We start from the raw sequence: 22,461 nt of genomic DNA, 5'->3' as shown, positions 1-22,461 counted from the left end.
TAATCGCCTATGATTAAAGTCAGACACGTCAAAAGTCTGTGTTTCTCCTCTGGATGGGACCTGACATGATGTTTCTGGCAAACATCAGATGGAAGTGTCTGGGATTCTCGAGGCCTTTTATAAAGAATCGCAGACAATTCCAGGACCTAACATGGAAAAGACTGATCCTACCTCGATGAATTACACCTAATGTGCAAACATTTAGAAATGGCTTGGAGGGGAAAGGCAGTCATTCACTGGAAGCCCCAGGTCAACTTTAGTAAACTTTCCACTAATACACATGAGCAGCACTTGAATAGTCGGTTTCTTTAAACATTGCATCAGGGCTGAGTAAATCAAAAGAATAAAATCAGGGCATGTCTAAATGTTAATGTCACATCAGGTTTGAAAAGTCAGCCTAAACAAAGCTGACAAATGTGATTATTATCCCACATCTAAATTGTAGGCTCTTGCAATGAGCGTGACACAATAAGCTTAAATTCCTAGATCGCCATCATTAGAAGTAACCAATTGTAGTTCAAAGTTCAAAATCACAGCACCCATACAACAGCTGTAACAAATATTCCTCTGTCCCTACAATGATCATATGATAGAGAAGTGCCAAGTAAAGAAATAAGAGCCAGGGAGAAAAGATAGACGATTACTTCAACCCACAAGCGAAACTATCTCCTAAGGTGCCTGAGGAATGCGATACTGACACAAAGTGATACCTGGAAAATGACTGTCAGGCATATGCTAACATCCAAGCATTTCTTTAATTATTGTTGTTGGTCCTTAAGGTGGCAGCTGGGGAATTTACTGTGTGAGGTTATTAGTTCCGCTTGGAGTGGAAGAAAAAGCCGCCTTTTGCGTGCTTGCCAATTCTTGCTAGCATTATGTGTCAGGGGAAGGATAACACAGCAGGAATAAGGGGGGGGGGGTGCTTCCTTAGCTAAAGGGATAAACTTTCATCTTACTTTATCGCCGGGATTCAAATACTTGATGTACAACTATAGTACATCAAGGGATAACAGACTTGAGAGATGATGCTGAATGACGGCGTTACTTTTTTACATGCAACTCATTTTCACAGTGAAAATAATCTGTATCATTCAACGTAGATAATGTAAATAGATGTATCTTCTATTGCTATGGACCCATTACTGACAGGAACATAATAACACCACTACTCTCCATCTGCTTTTCTTCATGGGAACTGGCGGACTAGTATTCATTGCCAAAGTCTAATCTCACACACAGTCTTTCGGCCACAAGCATGTAGCAAATTAACAGCACAGAGGAGTGTTTCAGTGCTGTGGCTTCAGTTGTTGTGAATGATATGAGGAGCAGATGCAAAAATAGCCCGATGTGATTAGGCTGAGGCAACGACTGTTCAGCTGTTGATGGAATGCGGGGTGAAGGGGGCTGAGACCGGTGGGATCCATAGGGAACGTGTGTCTGACTCTGTGTGTGTGTGTGTGTGTGTGTGTGAGTAAGAGTGTGTGTGTACATGCATGTATTAGCGAGTATGTCTGCAACTATCTGTGTGTAAAGAGGCCTCAGTGGGTAGAGGGGTAGACGTGTCTTTCCCCTGAGGCTGTAATCAACAGTACACCCTACACCTCTGCTCTCAGCACTAATAATGAACCCCAGACAACTGGGACCACCAGGCACCACCTGACTACTTCTAGATCAGATGTTAGTCCCGTTGTGAGGGTGTATGTGGAGGAGTTCTCGGCGCCAGTCTACTAGTCTGTGGACTGGATTTAAGTTGTCATTCAGTTGACTGTCTTGTAACTTAATGAAAGTTTTTTTTGGTTTTGTTTTTTTTATTTATCCAGGAAAGCGCACATGCTCTTTTTCCAGCAACGCCCTGCTTCACATTCACTCTGTTACATACACATTTACGCTGCCCGGCACAACCGGCCTTCTACTGTTGGCTACTTGGTGGTTATACTGAAGCAGGGGTTCAGTAGGGGTTAAGTGCCTTGCTCAATAGCAGCTTGACAGTAGTTGTTGAGTGTTACTTAATCATTTTCCTGAACCACATTTTCCCAGGCTGTGCAGGAATTTAAGCTTTTGGCCTTCCAGTCACAAGCCTGCCTCTCTAACCTCTAGAATACCACTAGGATCCTGTCTCTTCATTCATCTGTTCTTCATTTCATCTACAACACTAATGTGTGATGTGTGGATCCCATATTATCCAAACTTCTGCTACTATCTCTTTTAATGTCCATGTCACTCCTCTTTCACAAGGCAGATAAAAAAATGGCAGTAGCTTCTCTTCGGCCCTCCAAGTGGCACGTCTTGAAATGAGAAGAAATCTAATTAGGCACTTCTGACGGGGGAGGTGGAGAGACAAATGGGGGAAATTGAAAGATTGGCTAGAGGAGAGGCAGAGAGAGAAACAAAGTCACAGCAATGGGTGCTCATGCTATGTCAAAGGTGTGTGACAGAAAGAGGCAACATGTATTTTCATGTCATACTCTCATCACTGCCAATTGACTCCACTGCCATCTTTCACAAGCTGAGGAAAAAGTGTGGGGTGGATTTGTGGGTGCGGGTGCCAGTGCTCAGCACAGGGCTTCTGTGTGTGTACATTCCCAGGGTTCAGGGCACTATTTACCTCATCTTGTCTTTCACTGTTCTTCTCATTCCTGTGCTACTTTCGCCCTTTCTACTCATGGAAAATGCCTCAACAGCTATGTGAGCAACAACTATCCTTTGAAATTAATGGAGACAGGTGGTGGGCAAATTGAACTCTGGTACCCTTAGGCAAGACTAAACTGTGTTCCGGAGAGAACACTGCTATCGGTTTCATGTGAAATTGTGGATCAAACTATGCTGTTGATAACAAAAGCTTCTATGAATATCATGAGTGAGGGTAATTTTAATATGCAGCGGATGTATAGGTAGGTATGAATCCATCTGAGTCCAGTATGAATATGCAACAAGGGGGAAATGAGGCAGTGTCTGAGCCAAAGAGCTGACGGCCTTCCTGTCTCGCTCACATTGCTCCGCAGCAGCAGCCAAGCTCAAGTTTATGTTGGCAGTGACTGGGTACTGTTGGATGATTCCAATTCATGCTGTGTTCTCTCTCTCACACACACACACACACACACACACAAACACACAAAGGGAAACACAATTATACACGCAGGTACACACCGTCTTTGACCCCCCACAAGTGCACACACACCATATATCTCAGATGGGTACATGCCCACCTATACGTCCTCTGCATATTAAAATTACCCTTACACAATATACATAGATGCTACACACACATGCGGAGGCGCATATACATCTACCCCACCCTCCTTTCCTTGAATGTGTGAAAGTGGATAGGGCCTCATGCTGTCTGGAGTGGTCTCTGGCAGAAGGCCAGCAGAGCCTCGAGAAAGCAAAGCAGTAGGAGTAGACTGCTGCTTGACCAAGCTCCCTTATAGAAATTGGATACACTATGGACTTGCTAGGACATGCACAGTAGGCTGCATGTATAGATGCTAACAACTGGTTTAAACACAAGATATGTGATGAGAGTCATTGCTGAAAGCTGTCTAGTAGTCTCTGAACAAATCATATTAAAAATAGTACACATACGCATAGCCCTGACAATACACAGACTCTAAGGGAGTTTGTCATTGCAAAATTCCAATTCCCAAAACAAAATGGCTTGCATCACATTGCGAACATTGAACAAAAGCGCTTGTCAGCAAAACCATCATTGCAAATTTGTCTTTTGACTCACAGTTTTCAGAAACCCTCAGGCTCACATGGCAAATAATCAGAACAAGCACTCCAAACTGCATTGCAATTTTTAAAAAAAACTGCTGAATTGAGTTATTTTGGTTTAGGGGGACCAAATGTGGTACGCATGCAGAAAGACACTTGCACAGAACACACTGAAGATGAGACACAGAAGCTGCAGAAGCTCCACTGCTACTCACAGTCTTTTGAGTGCTGGCAGTCCGAGGAAAGCTCCTGGTTCGATGCGACTGATCATATTGCTCCGCAGGTCCCTGTCAAAAAGGAGAGGGGAAAATTTAGGTTGTGAGCAAATTATACAACAAAAAAATGGGATGCACTGTTCATACTGATTATATGCCTCAGATTATGTCCTCAAATTTTCCAATCCCAGTCCTCAACCCCGTTCTTTGTAGAACATTATATTCTTTTTTAGGACTGGGCGATAATTCAATATTATCGTTTATCGTCTTTCAGTGGAATCATATCGTGATGATATGAAGATATTTTAATATCGTGACACACATTTCTGCTGTCTAAATTGATGATGACGAGCAAATTTTACTTAAAAACTCTCAAATAAAATTAGGTATGGTAGGAATATTATTTGAATATTTCTGTTTTGTTTGACACCACACCTAACATTACCATTTGGTTCAATGAGATGAACATTAATTTGATTATTTAACGTGATTTTGCATACATGAACCATATCGTGATATATATTGATAGAGAAAAATCCTTATGATTATCATGATATTGATTTCAACCATATCGCCAAGCCCTATTCTTTTTCCAATTTAAGAATTTTAGGTATTTAGCTGTATTTAGCTTATCTAGAGCAACTCACAATGAGGTTCAGTATTGTGGGGACTGAACCTGAGAATTTGTTATGTGACACCACTAGGCTACCCTGCCATCTTTCTGAAATCAACATTTCAGTATAGAAGCACCAACATGGCAAGCAAGTAAAAGTGGCAAGCAAGAACTTCCATCACTGTCTATCTAATGTCATGACAGTAACCTCATTCACCCCTATAGTACCACCATTATTTGTTGTACACAGTAGAAATTGACGGTGCACACGCCCTTCTTATCCCATGGGCCCACTAAGCAGACATTTGTTGGAGAGGCGTGAGACCAAAATCAATCATCACTACACAGCGACATTGATAACCTGGCCCCTGGGGATCTCTCCTCCTCTCACATAAGTACGCACGTACGCACACACACACACACACACACACACACACACACACTCTCTCTCTCTCTCTCTCTCTCACACACACACACACATATACACACACACACACACACACACACATCCACCCACAGGCACTCTCTCACACACACAGGCACTCCCTCACACACACAGAAACATACACAGGCACTCAAACACACACACACCTACCTCCCCAGGAGGTTCAAAGGCTTGCGGTCACAGAATACCTGCGGCGCTCACCTGCACTGGCACTGCCTAGTCACTCATTACACTGTGGGTTCAGGGGGCTCGCTAGTCGCCACCTGAGCCCACACAAAGGCCCCTGGGTAACTCTGTCCGTTTGATGTCAAGGAGCTGTCATCTGAAGGTGGGTGGGAGGGGGGTGGGGGGCTATGGGTAGGTCATAGACAAAAAGAAACTATTGCTAGTTATAGCTTTTGATGTGAGCTAGCAGAACTGGCTTCCCTGTACAGGAGTGTTGACAGAAAAATGAGAGAGGGGAGGACAAAGAAATCAGACTTAGCCTTATAATATAGCAAGGCAAAAGGGTGATACAAGACCCTGATAGCTGTGTGTGTGTATCTGGGGGGCAAAAACAGCGATGTTGAGTCTACTAATTTGCTTGTTGCCAAGGCCACTTTATTTTTATGTAAATTTAGCTTAGAGCCGCGGTAGGTACGTTTGAAGGAAAACAGGAAGATGAACACACTTAGCCCCCCTCTCCCCTCCCTCCACTACCCACCGAGCCAGTGGAACAAAGCTGTCCTGCTCCAGAGTTTGCCTAAATTGGACAGATGCACGAGCCACAAAATTTACATTATAAGCAAACAGCAGAGAAATGGCGCTATCAGTATCAGTGTTGCCGAGATTCTGGCATATTATCTCACTCATTTATGTTCACCCAACATGAGGACTACTTTTGCTGAGAAATAACTGCAAAATGCCACTTGACATTGGTAGTATTAGAGCTCACACTGAGAGCAAAACATCACATGTTTAATTAAGACTAATTTAAAAAGTTCAATACTGTGACCAACAAAACCAACCAACCATTAATTTAGGGAAGGCAACTGGCAAAAATCCGTCTTGTATGTAGCAGTGCCTTGATCAGTCAGCCTTGTGCCAAGGCAGAACTAGTGCCAGCCAAAAGTCAAATGTCAAGACATCAGTGCCACGGCAAAGCACTAAAGCCAATCCCTCTATTAGCTATTCACTGACTGAAAAGCTTGAAATGCAGGAAAAAGGCTGAACAATTCAGAATTGTTCTGGGCTTATTTCAATCTCTACTTGAGTGACATATTCATGATTGTTTTTTTCCATATTGTCCATATTGCATTGACACTCGATCTGAAAGTTTCCCATAATTGTGACTTTTACGTCTGTGTGTGGGAGAGGTCAAATCTTTGTTAAGACAACTGCAGCAAGTCACCAAAAGTTTACATTCTTGTAAGAGAATAAAGGTAACCTATGTCTTTAATTAAGAGGCTTGGTGCAATCTCAAGTGCACGCCTGTCAAATCATGAGTCAATGTCAATCATGATCAGCAAAAGCATGATCACTATTGACTGAATGGTGCCTACAGGTTGTTTCCAAGTTAAGATATCAGCCATGTTGGAATATGATACCTGCAAAATTGGCCAGAGCAAAAAAATACTACCAACACCTAGGGTTGCAAAGGGGTGGAAAGTTTCCGGTAAATTTCTGGAAAGTTTCCGGTAAATTTACATGGGAAGTTAAGCTGGGGAATTTTGGAAATATTCCAAATTGGAAACTTTCCATGGGAATTATGGGAATTTATGGGAATTAACTGGGAATTGAGGGTAATTTAATGGAAAGGTATCATATCCAAGCATAAATATTTGTTTTGTTATAAGCAGACATCCACCCAAAATAATACAATTAAAACAGATTTATTTGTAAGTAGAACTTTATCAAGTGTTAAATATTTTATTGAACAATCAATTCTTTCATTGAAGAACAAAAACATGAATGTTGAGTTAAATATTACTCATCCCCCTGACCCAACCCATTCAAAAATTAACAAAAATGCACAGGAATGCACAGTGCATGTAGGGGGCGTGGTCTCAATAGCCCTGCAGTAAGCAGTGTGCTATGTGTGCATGTGATTGAGGAATAGCATAGATATTCAACTGTACTTGCATGATATCTGGTTGTTTTAGTCAGGATTATGCTAAAATATGTTTTCCCCAACTATATTTAAGTTCCTTATTAAGAGCATACCTTCAATTTAGTAAATTCCTGGTTTATTCCCGTTTATTCCCATAAATTCCTGTTAATTCCCATAAATTCCCGTTAATTCCCATGGAAAGTTTCCAACTTTGAAAATTCCCGGAATTTTGCAACCCTACCAACACCACCACTACTACTACTACTACTAGCTCTCCAATATCGGAATACCTTGTGGATAAATTGTGGGGGAGGTAAGAGCACCAGTCAGTGCTTAACCATCCCTAACTGCACCTCCGATTCCAAAAACTGCTGACCACAAATGACCTGTAACCTTTTAGCTCTATTTTGAGGAACATGCCAATTTTGCTTGACATGCTTAAATGGAAGTTGCTGGCTAAAAAGGTCCGAGTTTGTCCCAGAACTCTTCTTGAACTTGGCCCAAATCGAAGGTTGGTTTTGGAGCAGTCGCCATTTTGTGAGGGCGCAGCAACAGTGTTGTTCAGCCCAAGAGTAAGAAGGTGTGAAATGAACTTCAGATTAACAAAAGTCCTGCTCCAAGTTGTTTTTTGGAGTTACTTTCTTTTTATATGGAGGATTCCTGGCATGAGAGTGAAAACTCCCACTGTGGAGAGAGAAACCGATGGTGTTAAACAAGCCTCCAGTCTGGAGCGGAATGATGGATGGCTCCTTCTTAACAGATCACAAGCCCTACTGAACCCATAGTTTCCTCTGCCAAATCTTCCTTAATCGCACTGGTAAAACAAAGAAGTCTTGTCAACAGCCTGAAAATATTTATCTTTCATCTGAAATATCTCCCTTTCAAAGGTGTACTCCAGAAAAGCATCCCAGTGTTACAATTTCCATTTCAAACTAGCTTTATAGTTCTGCACGTGTGCTTAAGTATAGCACCATTCGTGAACAGATAACAATCAATTCTGCAGAAACTAGACACTAGAGCAGTTATCCTGGCTCCATTTTCTGTAATAAACAGTCCTCCACAGCAGTGGATTTGGGAAAGCATTAGCATGTGACGGTTGCCTAGCTTTGGTTCATATTTCTGTGAAGAGAGTGATAATGGGGATTCTGTGGGGCTTATTTCCAAGCAGGGACACCTTTGGCCCTGACAAAACACAGCGGTCTCCACAGTTACTCTGCAATTTCACGCAGAGCGCTGGATAGGTCTAATCGATTCTCCCCCCTTCTCTGCCACTCGCAGCCAGCTGCTGTCTCAGTGTTCACAACTGCATGTAGGCAGTCCAAATGAGGGAGAGTTTCTTTGTTGACTGTGGACTAAGAAAAAACTGAAAAGCCGGGACAGAGGGAGGAAGGAGGGGTGAAAGGCAAGATGGAGCGCCTCAGCGCATTCAGACAGACTCAGGCAACAGATTCTGTTTTTCCCTCTACTGGAGTTTGAGGAGAGAAAGAAAGTGTGATGGAAGGAGGGAGGGAGGGAGTGTATGGGAACATCTGAGAGAGGGAAAGGCTTCTGCATGCAGTCAAGCTGGCATTGTGTGTGTGTGTGTGTGTGTGTGAGTGAATTGTACTGCCAACACCTCTGGCCTTGGCTTGGCCTCATTACAATGACAAAGCAAGCAAGCAGGCAAGAAAGCTCGCTTCACTGGACGAGGGTGGAGAGGAGTGGAGTGGGGTGGGGTTTGTGAGGCACAATGGGAGCTGCTTTCGAAGGTAAACTTGCCTGTGGATAGAAGCTACGACAGGCAGAACCAAGTCTACAGTCGAATCGACTGGCCGTTCACAGACAAAGCACAGAAGCGCCTTAAAGGCTTCCTTGGCGTAGAAAGATCAAAGCTTTTTACACTTGTGGATTCAGCACACAGCCTCCTGTTTATCCTCTGGGCCTCAGCTCTGAAAACTAACATCTGACCCAATTCAAGAGCCCAGAGGGAATTCTCCTGCAAATCCATAAACAATCTGGAGGCAGATGAATGTCTCATTAATATGGGAGTCAACATGAGGACAGGCATGCAGTCCAATTTCACACAACTCAAAACCACAAATTGCGACCACAAGATGAGAGAAACATTAGCGTAAGAAATACTACACCTGTTTTATTCTGAGGATATACAGAATCAAGTGTAGTTCGGTATTATATGCAATATCACAACTTCTACAAAGAACACTCAAAGGAATGGTTTTGAGTACAAGATATGGTGGCTTGCGAGTACAATGGAAAAGTGTGTGTGTGTGTGTGTGTGTGTGTGTGTGTGTGTGTTGGGTATTTGTGTTGGGTATGTGAGAGGGAATTATTTTTTAAGATTTCTAGAGGTAGCCTATTTTGTGAAGACGTAGATCCACAAGAATCCACTGTCTATGATATCAGGCAATGAGGCGCATATTTGTACTTGTATCTTCAACTACATGCCAATGGTTTCCAAACTGATACCAGAGGGCTAAATGTGGCCAAAAAGGCCTTATATGCTTGCCACAGACTTCTGGCCTTCTTAATAAGACCTGGAAACATGACAGGGGAAACATGCTCTTAGAATTCCATATCAATGCAGTCATGTGTTATTGTAGCCTTGGGTAAAAGCAAGGCCATTAATGGTCTGGTTATTTTATCTGCATGAAGCCATTCCGGAGTGATAAATCACCCACGGGCGGCCCGTATGCGTAGGCCCAGAGCCATTTCCCTGAAATCTTGGGGGGGAAACATGGGTGATGAGATTCCAAACCCCAGAGTGAGAGTCGCATGGCATCTCCGTGGTTCAAGCAATCCTCCCATAGTGCATTAAATATTGACAGAGCACACACACCACTACCCCAATAAACGTCTTCACCATCTACTATCCTCTTCTTTCTTCTTCTACACAGTTCCCCACCTACTAGCTCAAAGCGAAGCAAAGATAAACTATACTAGAAAGTTTACAATCTTCAGTAACAATAAAACAAATGTAGCCTGTCAGAGATGGGCTGCACACAAAATAAACATCTAATTCACAAATTTTGCTTCATTATATCCAAGACCAGTGATGGGGTTGATTCTGTGCTACTCCTTTTGAAGAAGGCGGCCCCCATCCCCCGAATACTCACTCTCCTATATGTTGATAGCATGTCACCAGGCGGACAACAGCCAACCCTGGGGGCTATACCTATAATTAGCCTTTTCTAGTGCCGTCCCCACGGTCGTCCGCCATGGCCTGATATTCTTAACTGAGGCTAAGTGCTGTGTGGATGCCTGCTCATTTTCTATGACCTGGATGTTCCGCTGGCATGAAGCCAATGTGTGTTTTACAAAGCTCCGACTCCACAAGCCCAAGCTTCACTTATGGAGTGATGGATAGATCCTGCTAATGCACTGGTAGGTGTAACATGAAATATAGCCTGGCTGCCTGACATCAAGATCAAGTTCTGTCATTGTAAAAGTCTATTGGCAATTTTTCATGGACACGCATAATCGTACATGTCTGCTTAGTGGAACACTGCATGAAAACATTTTAAATCCAAGACAAATGATTCCTCGGATTAGCGTGCGAATCATATTCAAAGCAGAGATTTAATTTCCCATCGTGACTTTGTCTTTCAGATGTATTCAAAACAATGCCAAAGAGCAAGCAAAGACATGACTGTAAACACTGATGCAGTTCTTCTCATGCAAATAACTTTCAGGAGAAGAAAATAACAGTGATACTCACAATCTTTCCAATGTAGACAATCCAATGAATGATCCATTTTTCAGTTCTTGAATCTTATTGTTGCTTAAAATTCTGTGGGGAAAGAAAACATGCATCAATGCAAAGCAACAGAGAAAGATGCAACTATTGAAACTAAACGTATAGTGTATGAGTAGTAAAAATAAAGTTTACTGTCTTAACATGTTAATGTATGTCTTGCAATGTCTTTTTTGCACTATATATGAGCTCTTGCATGTAACTGTATGTTTCAGTAGTAGTGTGTTACTTAAGTATATAGGCCTACTTAAGTATTTCTCTGCACTTGTCTCACCAAGTCAAATTAAATGTAAATTGAATGTGGCAAATAAAAGCAATTCTGATTCTGATTCTGATTCAATTCTCATATATAAAACCAGCCACAGATTTCAACAAGTTGTCAGCAAAGGGACTGTTTATGCTTAATTCAATTTTGGAAGTGAATTTGAAAGAATCAGGTGTCTCTTTCCACACTGTGCCACACTGCTACTTGTTATAACAATATTATGTCATGTCTCATTCTTTGTCCCATTTAGAGATCACACTCTTTAATTCCAGTCACAGAATGTTCCCTGGTGCCAGGAAGAGATCAGAGGAAAAACAACTTGATCTTCAGCCGACTATTTTCTTTCATGTTAAATTGGTAGCATCTGAGCACTCCTCAAACAGGTAGCCAAAATGAGATAAGTGCAATCTTTCTGTGAAACCCCCTTGGCTTTGACGGGTAAAGGTATTCTAATCTGATCCGTAGCAACAGTGACTCATTGGTGATGGTGACACACTTTTTTCCCCCAACCGCCACATTAAGTAATGCACTCTGGCAGTAGGGAAATGTTTGATCACAGACAGGGTCAACTTAGGTATCTAGCCATGAACTTGTGCAATGTTAGATGCTTGCTTACTGCTGGATATATGGGTTAGATTTGATTTCCTTCCCAGCAATTTCAATAGTGATACTAAGATGTCTGACTGTATCCTTACAGAGTTTGGCCTACCTCCTCAAATTGAGCTATCATACAACAAAGAGCACTTTGTAAACATAAAATTCACAATCTTATTTAAGCTGTTATTGGATTGCACTATGGTGTCAAACTAGTGTTACACAGTGCAATAAAATAATCCTACATAGCCTGAAATAGCACACATAAACGGCTTTTGATTCTCTACCTACCCGTTCACAGCAAGCAACAAAAAAAGATTCTGTTGTATCACAGATCACTGAGGTCATTTTAAACATCATCATCCTAAAAATAGAGACAGTTTGAGACAACCTCCAAGTCAAACTGTGGATTCTTGATTACTTCCGCACCCAGTAATAAACCAGGCTTTATTATCAAGTTTACTCCAAGTGCAATGCACCAGCTCAGGCATCTCTTACAAAGCTAAGCACTACAGCTCCACCTTCAGTCCCCATGTCCGTGAGAGCTCCTGTCTCTCTGAGACCTGTCCCAAAAGGCATGGTAAATCAATAGCGATGTTAACTCCTGGCAGAAAACCAAGCAGGGACTTGTGGTTAGCATATGTTTTTGGCTAGCAGGGAGGGGATGTGGTGGGTGACATACATGCTAGCAGCACCCACAACCCGGGGCCAGATTGGAGTCATTATAGGGTGTTGAGGGGTTGTTTTATTACAGGGTTGGATGGTGGAGAGTCATTGGAGATTTGCTTTTTGGCTCCCGACCGCTAAGAGAGAGTACGCACACAAACAGTTCCTGTGTTTCACGGCCTGTGTTTTGCAGGCTTCTGCACGCCGAAATGGCAGATGTTAAAACGTGGTGAGGTACAGGACTGCAAACTCTATCACGGCCTGTGCACACATTCTGATGATATAGGCAGAGACACCGGGGCTCCCACCAAGTGTTCAGTCACAAAGCTTCCATTTATATGGTAGAATATTTGGCACCGTGAAGACCTATGCCTATGGATGATGATCATCATCCCACAAAATAGGGATCGACTCATCGTAAGGCTTGTTTTAATTAGTACTGTGGCACTCTATCAGCATAATCAAATACATCTAACCTCTCTGACTTTATACTAATATATTGATATCTTTTCTTTTTTTGTTCAGCAGATTATGAATACAAATAATGTACCCCAGTCTTTCAACACAAAAGTGATTTGAAGTTCCATACAGTGCAAATCAGACTAGTGTTTCTCACAAATTGATGTATGTCAGTGCTTATCTTCACAGGAAAATAATGTAATTAGGTTTACAGAGTAGCTTATGAATTCAAAACAGCGCTTCTTGGGAATCATTCAAATCCGGCTGCACAAATATACACTTCCAGCCTTGTGACTCTGCGGAACGTCAAAATAAATCCATGTAAGAGGGTTCTCCTGAGAGTCATGAGCCCTTTTCTTGCCCTCTTTCCACCCCTCCCTCCTCTGCATGCTTACCCTCCTTCGCTAGCCCTGTCCCTCCCTCTTCCTCATGACAGGAGTGTGACCTCAGTGTGAGGGAAGCTGCTTTGGCTGCAAAACAGAGTGTTCTTTACACTCTCCCATTGGTGAGAACACTGCTTACCAGTAATATAATTTACCTCCCAGTAGTTGGGACAGGGCAAGCAGAAATAGGTGAGAATCTGTCAAAGCCTGAGGGCCATGGTTGGTGTTTGGTAACGGTTAAATGAATAAGTCTGTAGACAACAACACACTGGAACATTAGAAGAAATATTTGTTGTCTGTGTCAGGACAACAAATATACTCCAGATACATATTGGAGTATCTGGTTAGTGTTAGCGCCTGCGTAATGATCACTGTCATTAGCAGTAGTTACATCTAAAATATCTAACTACCGCCACCACTATCCAAAACCAATAGCTGATAGAAGGCTGAATATAGGCTACAATATGTGATATATTACATTACATAGGCTATTCTGAATATATACAATATATAGACAGAAGTAAGAGAGGGAGAGAGTGATATGGTATACTGTCTATTGTATGGGTTGCACTGAATGTGAGGTCCTGGTGCCCCTGTACCCTGTGTGTCAGCATGTACTCATATTATGTTAGATATCAATGTGTTCCTGCACGAATGTCACCAAAACAAATTCTTGTACATTTATTCTACTTGGCGAATAAAGTGATTCTGATATAGTCTTGAACTCTGTAAGGCTTTAGTCGAATTTTTACAGTAAAGCGTCTGGTCATCTGCATGCAGAACATTGCCATTTAACCCTCGGTGTCTCCACCACCCTCAGGACATTTGTAGCTAGACAGTCAGCTTCCTTACTGTCTGTTCTTGGTCGTCGGCTCCAGGCTGGCAGACTAAATAACTAGTCTATGGAATTCCTCTGGGCTAGGCCTGAAACGATGGAGGAGGGGAGTCGCCCTTATCTTGATGCATAGATAAGACCTGCTTGAGCTCATGCCAGGAACAAGCTGCAGTGGGATCCTACCAAATCTCATATCATGTCCCCTGACGAAGATGCTATAAATCTCAAAGGAAGCTATTTATAAGTTGCCTCTGAAACCTCTCCTCTAGGTAACTATATAAGATTCACAGGATAGCCAAACTCCTCAAATTCAGTAATATATCTACTCCCTGTTGTCAAGAGAGAGACATATTTCTTGTTTTCCTTGATTTAAAGAGAGTAATATAAAATAACAAACTGTAATGCCCTATAGCTCATCTCCTCTTCAAAAGGGAGTATGCTTGACATTATCAGTCTTGATGGGAGGCCTGTGTTCTTTTTCACTTAAACTCCTCCTCTGAAAGCATAGGCCTCAGGTTGTAAGCACAACGTTAACCAGAGATGAACTAAAATGGCCAGCCACTGCACAACCGTCTCACAGGCACATAGAGTTTTAAGGACAAAGCCAACTGGTGCTCTCTCAACACGTCCTTTATGCTCAGGAGGCTTAGACAAAGAACTCCCAAGAGCGGAGAGCTGTAACCCTTCAAGAGGATTTCAAAAAAGTTTCAGACTGCAGTTGAGCTCATAAAACCCTGCTAGAGTGACTTCCTCTGTGAATGTAGTGAATGGAAAAGCGGACCTCAGCTCAGGTGGAAAAAGGGAGTGGGCCAATGGTTGAGGTGCTGTGACTTGCCAAGGTGATTCCTTTAGCTATCTAACCCTTGTTTGTTCCACAAATGATCTGAGTGTGCAGATATTCATTTCCATTTATATTTGTATACATTTATTCAGAACATGGGCCACAAAAGGCTGAATATGTTACTTACAGCATTTACCTTTTACATCTCATCCTATGTTAGTAGCCTATACTAAATAATCTGAATTTCTCATAGAATAGTGGACCGACAGCGTCAGTTGCTTACGACTAACAACTGCATACAGTCTTGCCGAGGAAAGAAAATATCTAGTCCTGTAAAGGAATTCACTTTTGTTGAGGCAAGCTGAAAAGGGCACTTGTCATACAAGATCTCTTTGCCTCATCACTCTCCCAAAGTCATAAGCCTGACAATATCCCCTTTCAACATCCAAAAAGCCACGGTATCAGGAGGAGGTATTCCCCTTATAGCTTCCTCTGGCTGAATGGGAAAATGATCCACCATGCAAACACCATTACAAAGGCAGATCAGCAGCAAATGAACAGAAACCAGTAGGCATCACATGCACTTAGCTCATGTCCATGCACAAAACTGAATAGCTCGTCTGTGATTAAATCTGAAGTCTTAGTGCAACCTGGCAAACCCAAGGCTCAACAGGTCTGCGTAATGAAAGGCTGTGAACTGACTGACTGACTGAATATGCAGCTGTCAGTGCCTTGCCTTTGGGATTTTGTGTTTCTTCTGCAAACATCACAGAATTGCTAAGGAAAACACAGGCACGTTGCTTTAGACGAAAGACTTGCCTGGAAAGCAAAAACAACAACAGACCCTTCTTACCACCGCACATGCATGACAGCAGGCACCTGGTTACTAGCTACACAAGGACATCAAAGGCTCCCAGCATGGCAGAGTACCTTTTTAATGTTAGGGCAGATAAACAAAACAGATGATTGACTTAAGGGGGGGGGATCATGCTTTTGGACGCGATAACACCTCAAAAACAGACTCATTCAACTGACGGTCAATGAAAGACATGATTATGTCATATAGAACCCTAATGACTTTGATGAATACAAATCGCTTTCATATTACTATTTTTAATCTGACATTCTGAAAGTGAAGTCAGAGTACTACATTACTCTGGTTTGCTCCAGTGGCAGATAAAGGAAGTGAAGTCTCGAGGAAACCAGATGCGTATGTGACCCTAACTCATGTTTTCTGCTGCTGTGAACCATGACAGTTTACTGCACTCCAATGTGTCATCAAACTGAGCATGCTTTTCCTGCAGCCGGGGAGGAAATCCCTGCTTTCTTCCTGACATTAATCCTGTGCTGCTCTGCAGGGGCCAAAACCAGGTGTGCTTGTTTGCACTGTCCAACCCAGGTGCTTCTGAGAATGGATCCAGATTACACTAAACAAGCCTTGTAAAAGAAACATGAGCTGGGCGAGTAAAGACTACGAACAGCAAGCTTATATATAGTCAGTTCCAGTTCCTGTTTGCATGGGTATGTAGGCTGAAACATGAACAGGTACACAAGAGTAAACACTCATGTACACACCCAAACACACTATGCACACAGCCTGAATTATCCCACTGTGTGAGGCAAAGGTTACATCCAAGCCCTTGTATTTTAGTGTCCTACACCGACATGGGAGGACAGGCCAGCTGTAAACACATTTGTGTCATTTCCTCTCGGATTACTTAGGCATGCGGTATCATTGGGAGAGCACAAATGCAGGGAATGCATCACTCATCCTTTCTCTACAGAGAGCCATTCAGAGTCCTAACTAGGAGAGAACTGCACTGCATAACTACATACATTCAAACTCAGGGTAAACTGACACTACCCGCAATCAGTTAAGTCAGTTACAATGATACTTTATTGGGTTACTGCTTCATGTACAGTCCAGGTATACTCAAAATAAGGGGCTTTCCATAGTAAGCCCCATCGTAGCTCACGGTTCTGGTCTTCCCACCCTGGTTTGGGTTAAATTCACTGGCACGGAACCAAACCAATCATCCAGACGGTTTGACAAACTCATCATAGCCCCAAAGAATGTTCAAGAAAATATTCAAAGAACTGCACTTTTGGTTTCAATCATCGGTTTTCTCTCGGGAAAGCCTGGATTCAAATTAAAATTCAGAGGCACTGTCCAGACTGCTGAGGAGGAAAACAGGAAGTCTTAAGCCCAAAGAGAGGGTAGGTATGATGAATGGGTCTCTAATCACACCTAACTTGTGCTACTGTTTTTGGCAAGGCCTTTAATTAGCACGCACAAGAAGGCATGTAAATAGACAATTTGAAAAGCAACCAAATAACAAGGGAACTGTATTTCAACCAGTTGCTATATTGACTAAATAACAACATTACCCTAGAAAAGTGTAATTCCAAAGTCAGGTGTGAAATTTGGTGTTATTTTATGTCATGTTTACAAATGGAAATGTTTTACTTCTACCTGGCACTAGGCCTTACTTCTAGGCACTGCCTAGTGAAAACCATGGATTAAATCCAAAACAAACCAGAGAGAGGTTTGTGTGCCAACACTAATGAAGGCTGGCTATGCAAGCCATTTAGATCTAGGTCCATATATTGAACAGATTCAGAGAACATGGCTTCAGAAACCTTAAGTAATCGTAGCAAAATATCCTTTTTGAGACATCTATTCACAATGGTGAAAGGCACATACAAATGTTAGCCTTGTGCAATTTCCATGCATGTTAATGAAATCTTTATCATCTTTCATTTTCTTGAAAATAAACCAAACAGTATCCTTACATGTCTGCATAGGCTCATATTCAGTAATAGTCACTAGTCACTTTCATTTTAGTTTCAGCAGGATCTAGTGAACTGACTGGGTGAACTTGGTGTCCTCCCACCAACTGAGAAGGTAAGGCGAGAAGGTGCTGGAACTACAACGGCTGAACAGGGGGATATAGGACTGATTTTCAAGTTCAGGGACAGTTTAGCAGAGCGGCGGAGACCCCTGCCGCAGTTCACAGCAGTCCAGACTAGCTGTGTCCAGGCTAGGGCTGCAACTAATGATTATTTTCATTGTCAATTAATCTGTCGATTATTTTCTCGATTAATCGAGTAGGCTAGTTGTTTGGTCTATAAAATGTCAGAAAATAGTGAAATCAGTCGATCAGTGTTTCCCAAAGCCCAAGATGACATCCTCAAATGTCTTGTTTTGTCCACAACCCAAAGGTATTCAGTTTACTGTCATAGAGGAGTAAAGAAACCACAAAATATTCACATTTAAGGAGCTGGAATCAGAGAATTTTGATTTATTTTTCTTAAAAAATTCCTCCAACCGATTAGGCTAATCGATTATCAAAATAGTTGCCGATTAATTTAATAGTTGACAACTAATCGATTCATCATTTAATCATTGCAGCTCTAGTCCAGGCCACTGTCAACCCCACCACGAGACAGTGGGAGAGCCATAAAACAAGCCCTTGGACCACAGCACCTCCAGGGAGAGCTAGCCCACTTTACAGGTCATAAATTAACACCCACAAACTGTGTAGTCAACAGGAATTGCTGTTTCATTGCCACTTTCTTCTGCAGGGAACTGTGAAGAAAGCTCCATTGGAAGAAGATTTCAAACCACTATTGTTCTGAAATGCGTTGACAAAGGATGTCAAAAAATGCCCAGGAACCCAAAGAAAGTCAAGTGGGGACTGGGAGGAATTCCTAAGAGTTATGCAGTGCTTGCTGTCTAGGCTCTCTAATTACATCTTTCTTGTTCTGTGGAGGCCATCCTTGAATCACAGTGCTTAAGCTCAATGCTAAGCCATGAGGAACATGGATCAACCTCCAATCCATCACTGTCCGTTAGAACAAGATGACAGACTCCAAGCTCATTGAAGGCATACATACATAGCAAACACCAGAACTGGAGACTGACCTACTGGCCACTTCACTCACTGACTTAGCTGGCATTACTTTACAGCAGTCCATAGCTATGATAGATGACTTAAAACTCATATTTCCAATTCTATAATAAATGAGAGAATGTTACGAGCGAGATAACACGTGGTGGTAGTCTCAGTATTTAGGTCCAGAGCCAAGATCCATTTATTAGGTGCAATTTACAAGCTATCTTAACTCATACCTTACTAGCCATTTCTGTCCCTTTGATTCCTTCCCTGCAGTCTATCATTTGCTTTCTGCTCCTGCACCCTGCCATGGTGCCCTCATATTTCCCCCACCGCAAAAAACAAGTGCTCGAGGCCCATAGCTTAAAGTTTGTGATATGTTTCTTTCTTGTTTTGTTTTTGCCATTGGTTCTCTGTAAAGCACTCTGTGACAATCCTTGTTGTCAACAGTGCTTTGTAATTAAATTTGATTTGACGTGAAATTACCTTTACCAAACTAGAGCACAGTTATAAAATTGCCTTGGCAATCTAGAAGAATATTTTAAGACCTCAATCCTTGAGGTCACAAACAGGTTTTTAAAGGGACATAGGCTACACTTGTGCTCAACCTCCTGTCGTGTGTGTTTTCATTATTTTGGTCGAGGGGAGGCCACACAAAGCCTGACAACTGTACCAATAAGGCTTTTAGAGTAATGGGTGAAAGGCATCCCATCACACAAGCGGTTTTGAGTTTATGATTTATTTGACCATATTAGTGGGTATTAGCTAACCAAGTGACAAACTACAACTCCCTTCTAAATATAATCAACTGCAAGAAGCCCAATGAATTATTGGCTAATTAAAGCACAGGGCTGGTTAAAAATGTGGGTGTGTTGTTGAATATAGTGCGCTACACAATCTGGATGTAGCCCGATCAGACAGCTGCTATATCTATTAAATGTCACTGAGATATCGGAAGAGAAGTGAATAGGTTCTTTGGCGTGAGCACTGTTTTAATAGCCAAAATACCTTACTATGTGTGGATCACAAGACTAGAGAAAGACTGGAAGCTACTGTTACATGGGGTTTACATTTACACCATTACAGTTTGCAGCTGTGAAAGAGGGATGTATGGGTTACAACAAATGGACACAAATATAGCTTAGTGGACTTCTTGGCAAGCCACATCTACCTTTTTAAAGATGGGTGGATTATATGATTATTATGAATAGGACAGACTACTTATGTGGAAGTTAACATGTATGTTATGATGTATCTAGATCAGCCTTTCCTCCATTTGGTAATCCAATAATAGTTTTAGAAGGATATAAGTATCACAAAAACATGTACAGGTCCCTATATAATATTATGGGGAAATGATAGTAATATCATAGGGGATAAAAAATACCATAATGTACACACTATGGAATATACAGTGTTTTTTCGTTAGGGTCATTGCAGAATAGTAACAATCTATTGTAGTCCACCCACAACTGGGGAAATATAGTGATAATAAATCGATCAATATTTAAACTTTAGGGTGAAATAAATAGGTCTGGGAGATAAGATGAAATTGCTTCACATTAGTTCGCTGGTACAGCATCGGTGGTGCAAGAAATGTGATTTATAGCCTGCCATACTCACAAAGTGACTGTTCTGTTGGGGAAGGAGTCTGGGGGTAACACCTGATGGAGCTCCATGTTGCTGCAAACCACTTTCCTGTCCGACGGCAGGCTTTTCCCTGCGCTTTTTGAGCGTTCATCATATGATTTGCAATCAGATGATACCGCCGAGCCACCGCCGCCGAGCAGTAAAATCACAAACAACTGCAACAGATCCACCCTCATTTTTTCAAACACGTCTAGAAAACCACTGCAGCATTGGCAAAGAAAATAATGTATTAATAATAAATAGGACGGGCGGCGGATTTGCTATGAAAGGGTGGTCTGTAAGCCACACTCAACATGCCCCGTTAAAGACAAAAATGAAACATTTGCCATGCTGCAAATATCTTGTTTGGCTCAAATGAACCTTCCTCCTCCATTTCTCGCAAGGCTTTCGCTTTGCTCGGCGGCATTCAACCCGACAGAGGTGTCCTCCTTTGTTTGCCAAACGACTCATTTATGATGCCCTTTCCATCCTGGTGTGGTGCTCGTTTCCCCCGACATTGCCACCGCGCACTATATTAACGGTTAAACGTGTCCACTGGTTATAAAATAAGTTGTCCGGTTGGTGAAGGGGTTTCTTTGTTGGCCATAGCGCGGATCCAAGTGAGAGTGTTGTCTGCTCCACAGGAGACGGCTGCAGTCATCCCAGGTTATCAACACCACCACCATGCACTAACTTCAGGAAACCCGGCCGAGCTTTTAAAAACTTTCTCACGGATATTCCCCGGAGCCCTGGGACTGTATACTGAACCAAACAAGAGCAAGTAAACGTCCCCCTTTTTCTCGCTCTCTCTCTCTCTCTTTGCAAAGCTTCAACTTTTCTCCCCCGAAGAAATGGTATCCAGTTTTAGTTCCAAGAGGAAATAATGCTACTCAGGGAAAAAACACGAGAGCGCAAAAACAGCCGTTCCCGAGTTGAAAGTGGAGTGTAAATCCTCAGTAAACGACGTAGACTAGGCTAGATCCCTCGATGGAGAATATCCAAAACGGTTGTTGTTGTGGCTCTTTTTCAGCCCCCACTCTCTTTGGAAAGTATTCACAGCCAGTTCTCTATCCATTGAGAAGTCCTCTTCCATGGTCCTGCCCCGGGGCTCCACCAGTGTCAAGCCCGATAGAAAAGAAAATAGTACATCCGGTCTAGAATTTCATAATAAAACCCTTAGTAACGAATATCCGTTGCAACGTTTTTCTGCAAAGCGGCACCGATAATAAAATGAAGGTCATATTTAAGCAGGATTCTGAAGCAGATGAAATACAGGTGTTGTTTTTAACGTGTTGTTTTACTTTGAGCGATTCCTCTGAGAATCTTGATACGAGTTTTGTCATTCTGTTCACCGCATTAACGTTAAGTTACATGTTATGGTGAACGGAGGAACTTCCTGTCTGGTACGGAGCCCCCGGGGGGCACTTGGTTAAAAAAAAAGAAAAACAGTCGATGTGTACTCTCCGTTTTAAAACTCGTGCGTACAGTTCAATATTATGTAGGCTACTCGCAGTTTTATAAACTGTGCTCTCAAAGTAACTTTCCCGACAGCAAACGGCTGCGTCAAGTCAGCGAGAGTCACAGGCCAGAATAATGCCGGAAGTTAGAGGATTTTGCCTTCAAAATAAAAGCGCAACATTTGTCACTAACACAAATATACTCAGTGGAATTATTGGATTACATTTTGAGTGAAGTGATGATGACGGAATTATGGTGCATTGTATTCCTTGATAAAAGAGTGCATTACAGAGAGGTACATTTAAGCCTTAAATCATTGAACTAGGCTACTAGTATTAATGTGGCTATTTCTGCATGGCTGGCATATATTTGACCCAGCTCCTGAGCTGTCTGCTGCAGGAAAGGTTTCTTTGAAGGCGTGGATTAACCATGGGCAAAGTTTATAAAACTGAGATTAAAGAGTAACTAAACCCCAAACCCAAATTTATGGTGAAGCCTGACACCTAATGGTGAAAAGTAAGGTTCTGCTATTGGCTGGTCTTTGTGCCAGGTGATGTCACCAACTGTTTTACTCTATAGAAGGTTTCAAAAATGATATTACATATTTCCACGTCTACCAGCAAGTGCCCCCCTGGTGATTATTTTTCCTAAGTGACAAATTTAACTCT

General features: G+C 42.2%; 1 protein-coding gene across 2 annotated transcripts in view; it reads right to left on the bottom strand.

The window, feature by feature from the left end:
• adgra3 (adhesion G protein-coupled receptor A3) overlaps positions 1-21,364 on the bottom strand; it is a 35,008-nt gene extending 13,644 nt beyond the window's left edge. For both annotated transcript variants that reach the window (XM_071515962.1, XM_071515963.1), the window contains exons 1-3: positions 20,330-21,364; positions 10,792-10,863; positions 3,930-4,001 (exon numbers count right to left, since the gene is read on the bottom strand). In XM_071515962.1, coding sequence (XP_071372063.1) covers positions 3,930-4,001; positions 10,792-10,863; positions 20,330-20,532 — 347 coding nt within the window. In that variant the 5' untranslated portion in view covers positions 20,533-21,364. The remainder of the gene's footprint in view (positions 1-3,929; positions 4,002-10,791; positions 10,864-20,329) is intronic.
• Positions 21,365-22,461: the final 1,097 nt, after the last annotated feature.

Source organism: Centroberyx affinis, unplaced genomic scaffold, assembly GCF_046629955.1.
Source record: "Centroberyx affinis isolate AG114_WGS23_722 - 3 ecotype Tasmania unplaced genomic scaffold, CSIRO-AGI_Caff_v1 ptg000385l_1, whole genome shotgun sequence".
Classification (NCBI taxonomy): Eukaryota; Metazoa; Chordata; class Actinopteri; order Beryciformes; family Berycidae; genus Centroberyx; species Centroberyx affinis.
The sequence above is the reverse complement of the archived record's forward strand: the minus strand, read 5'-3'. Positions and strand labels throughout refer to the sequence as shown.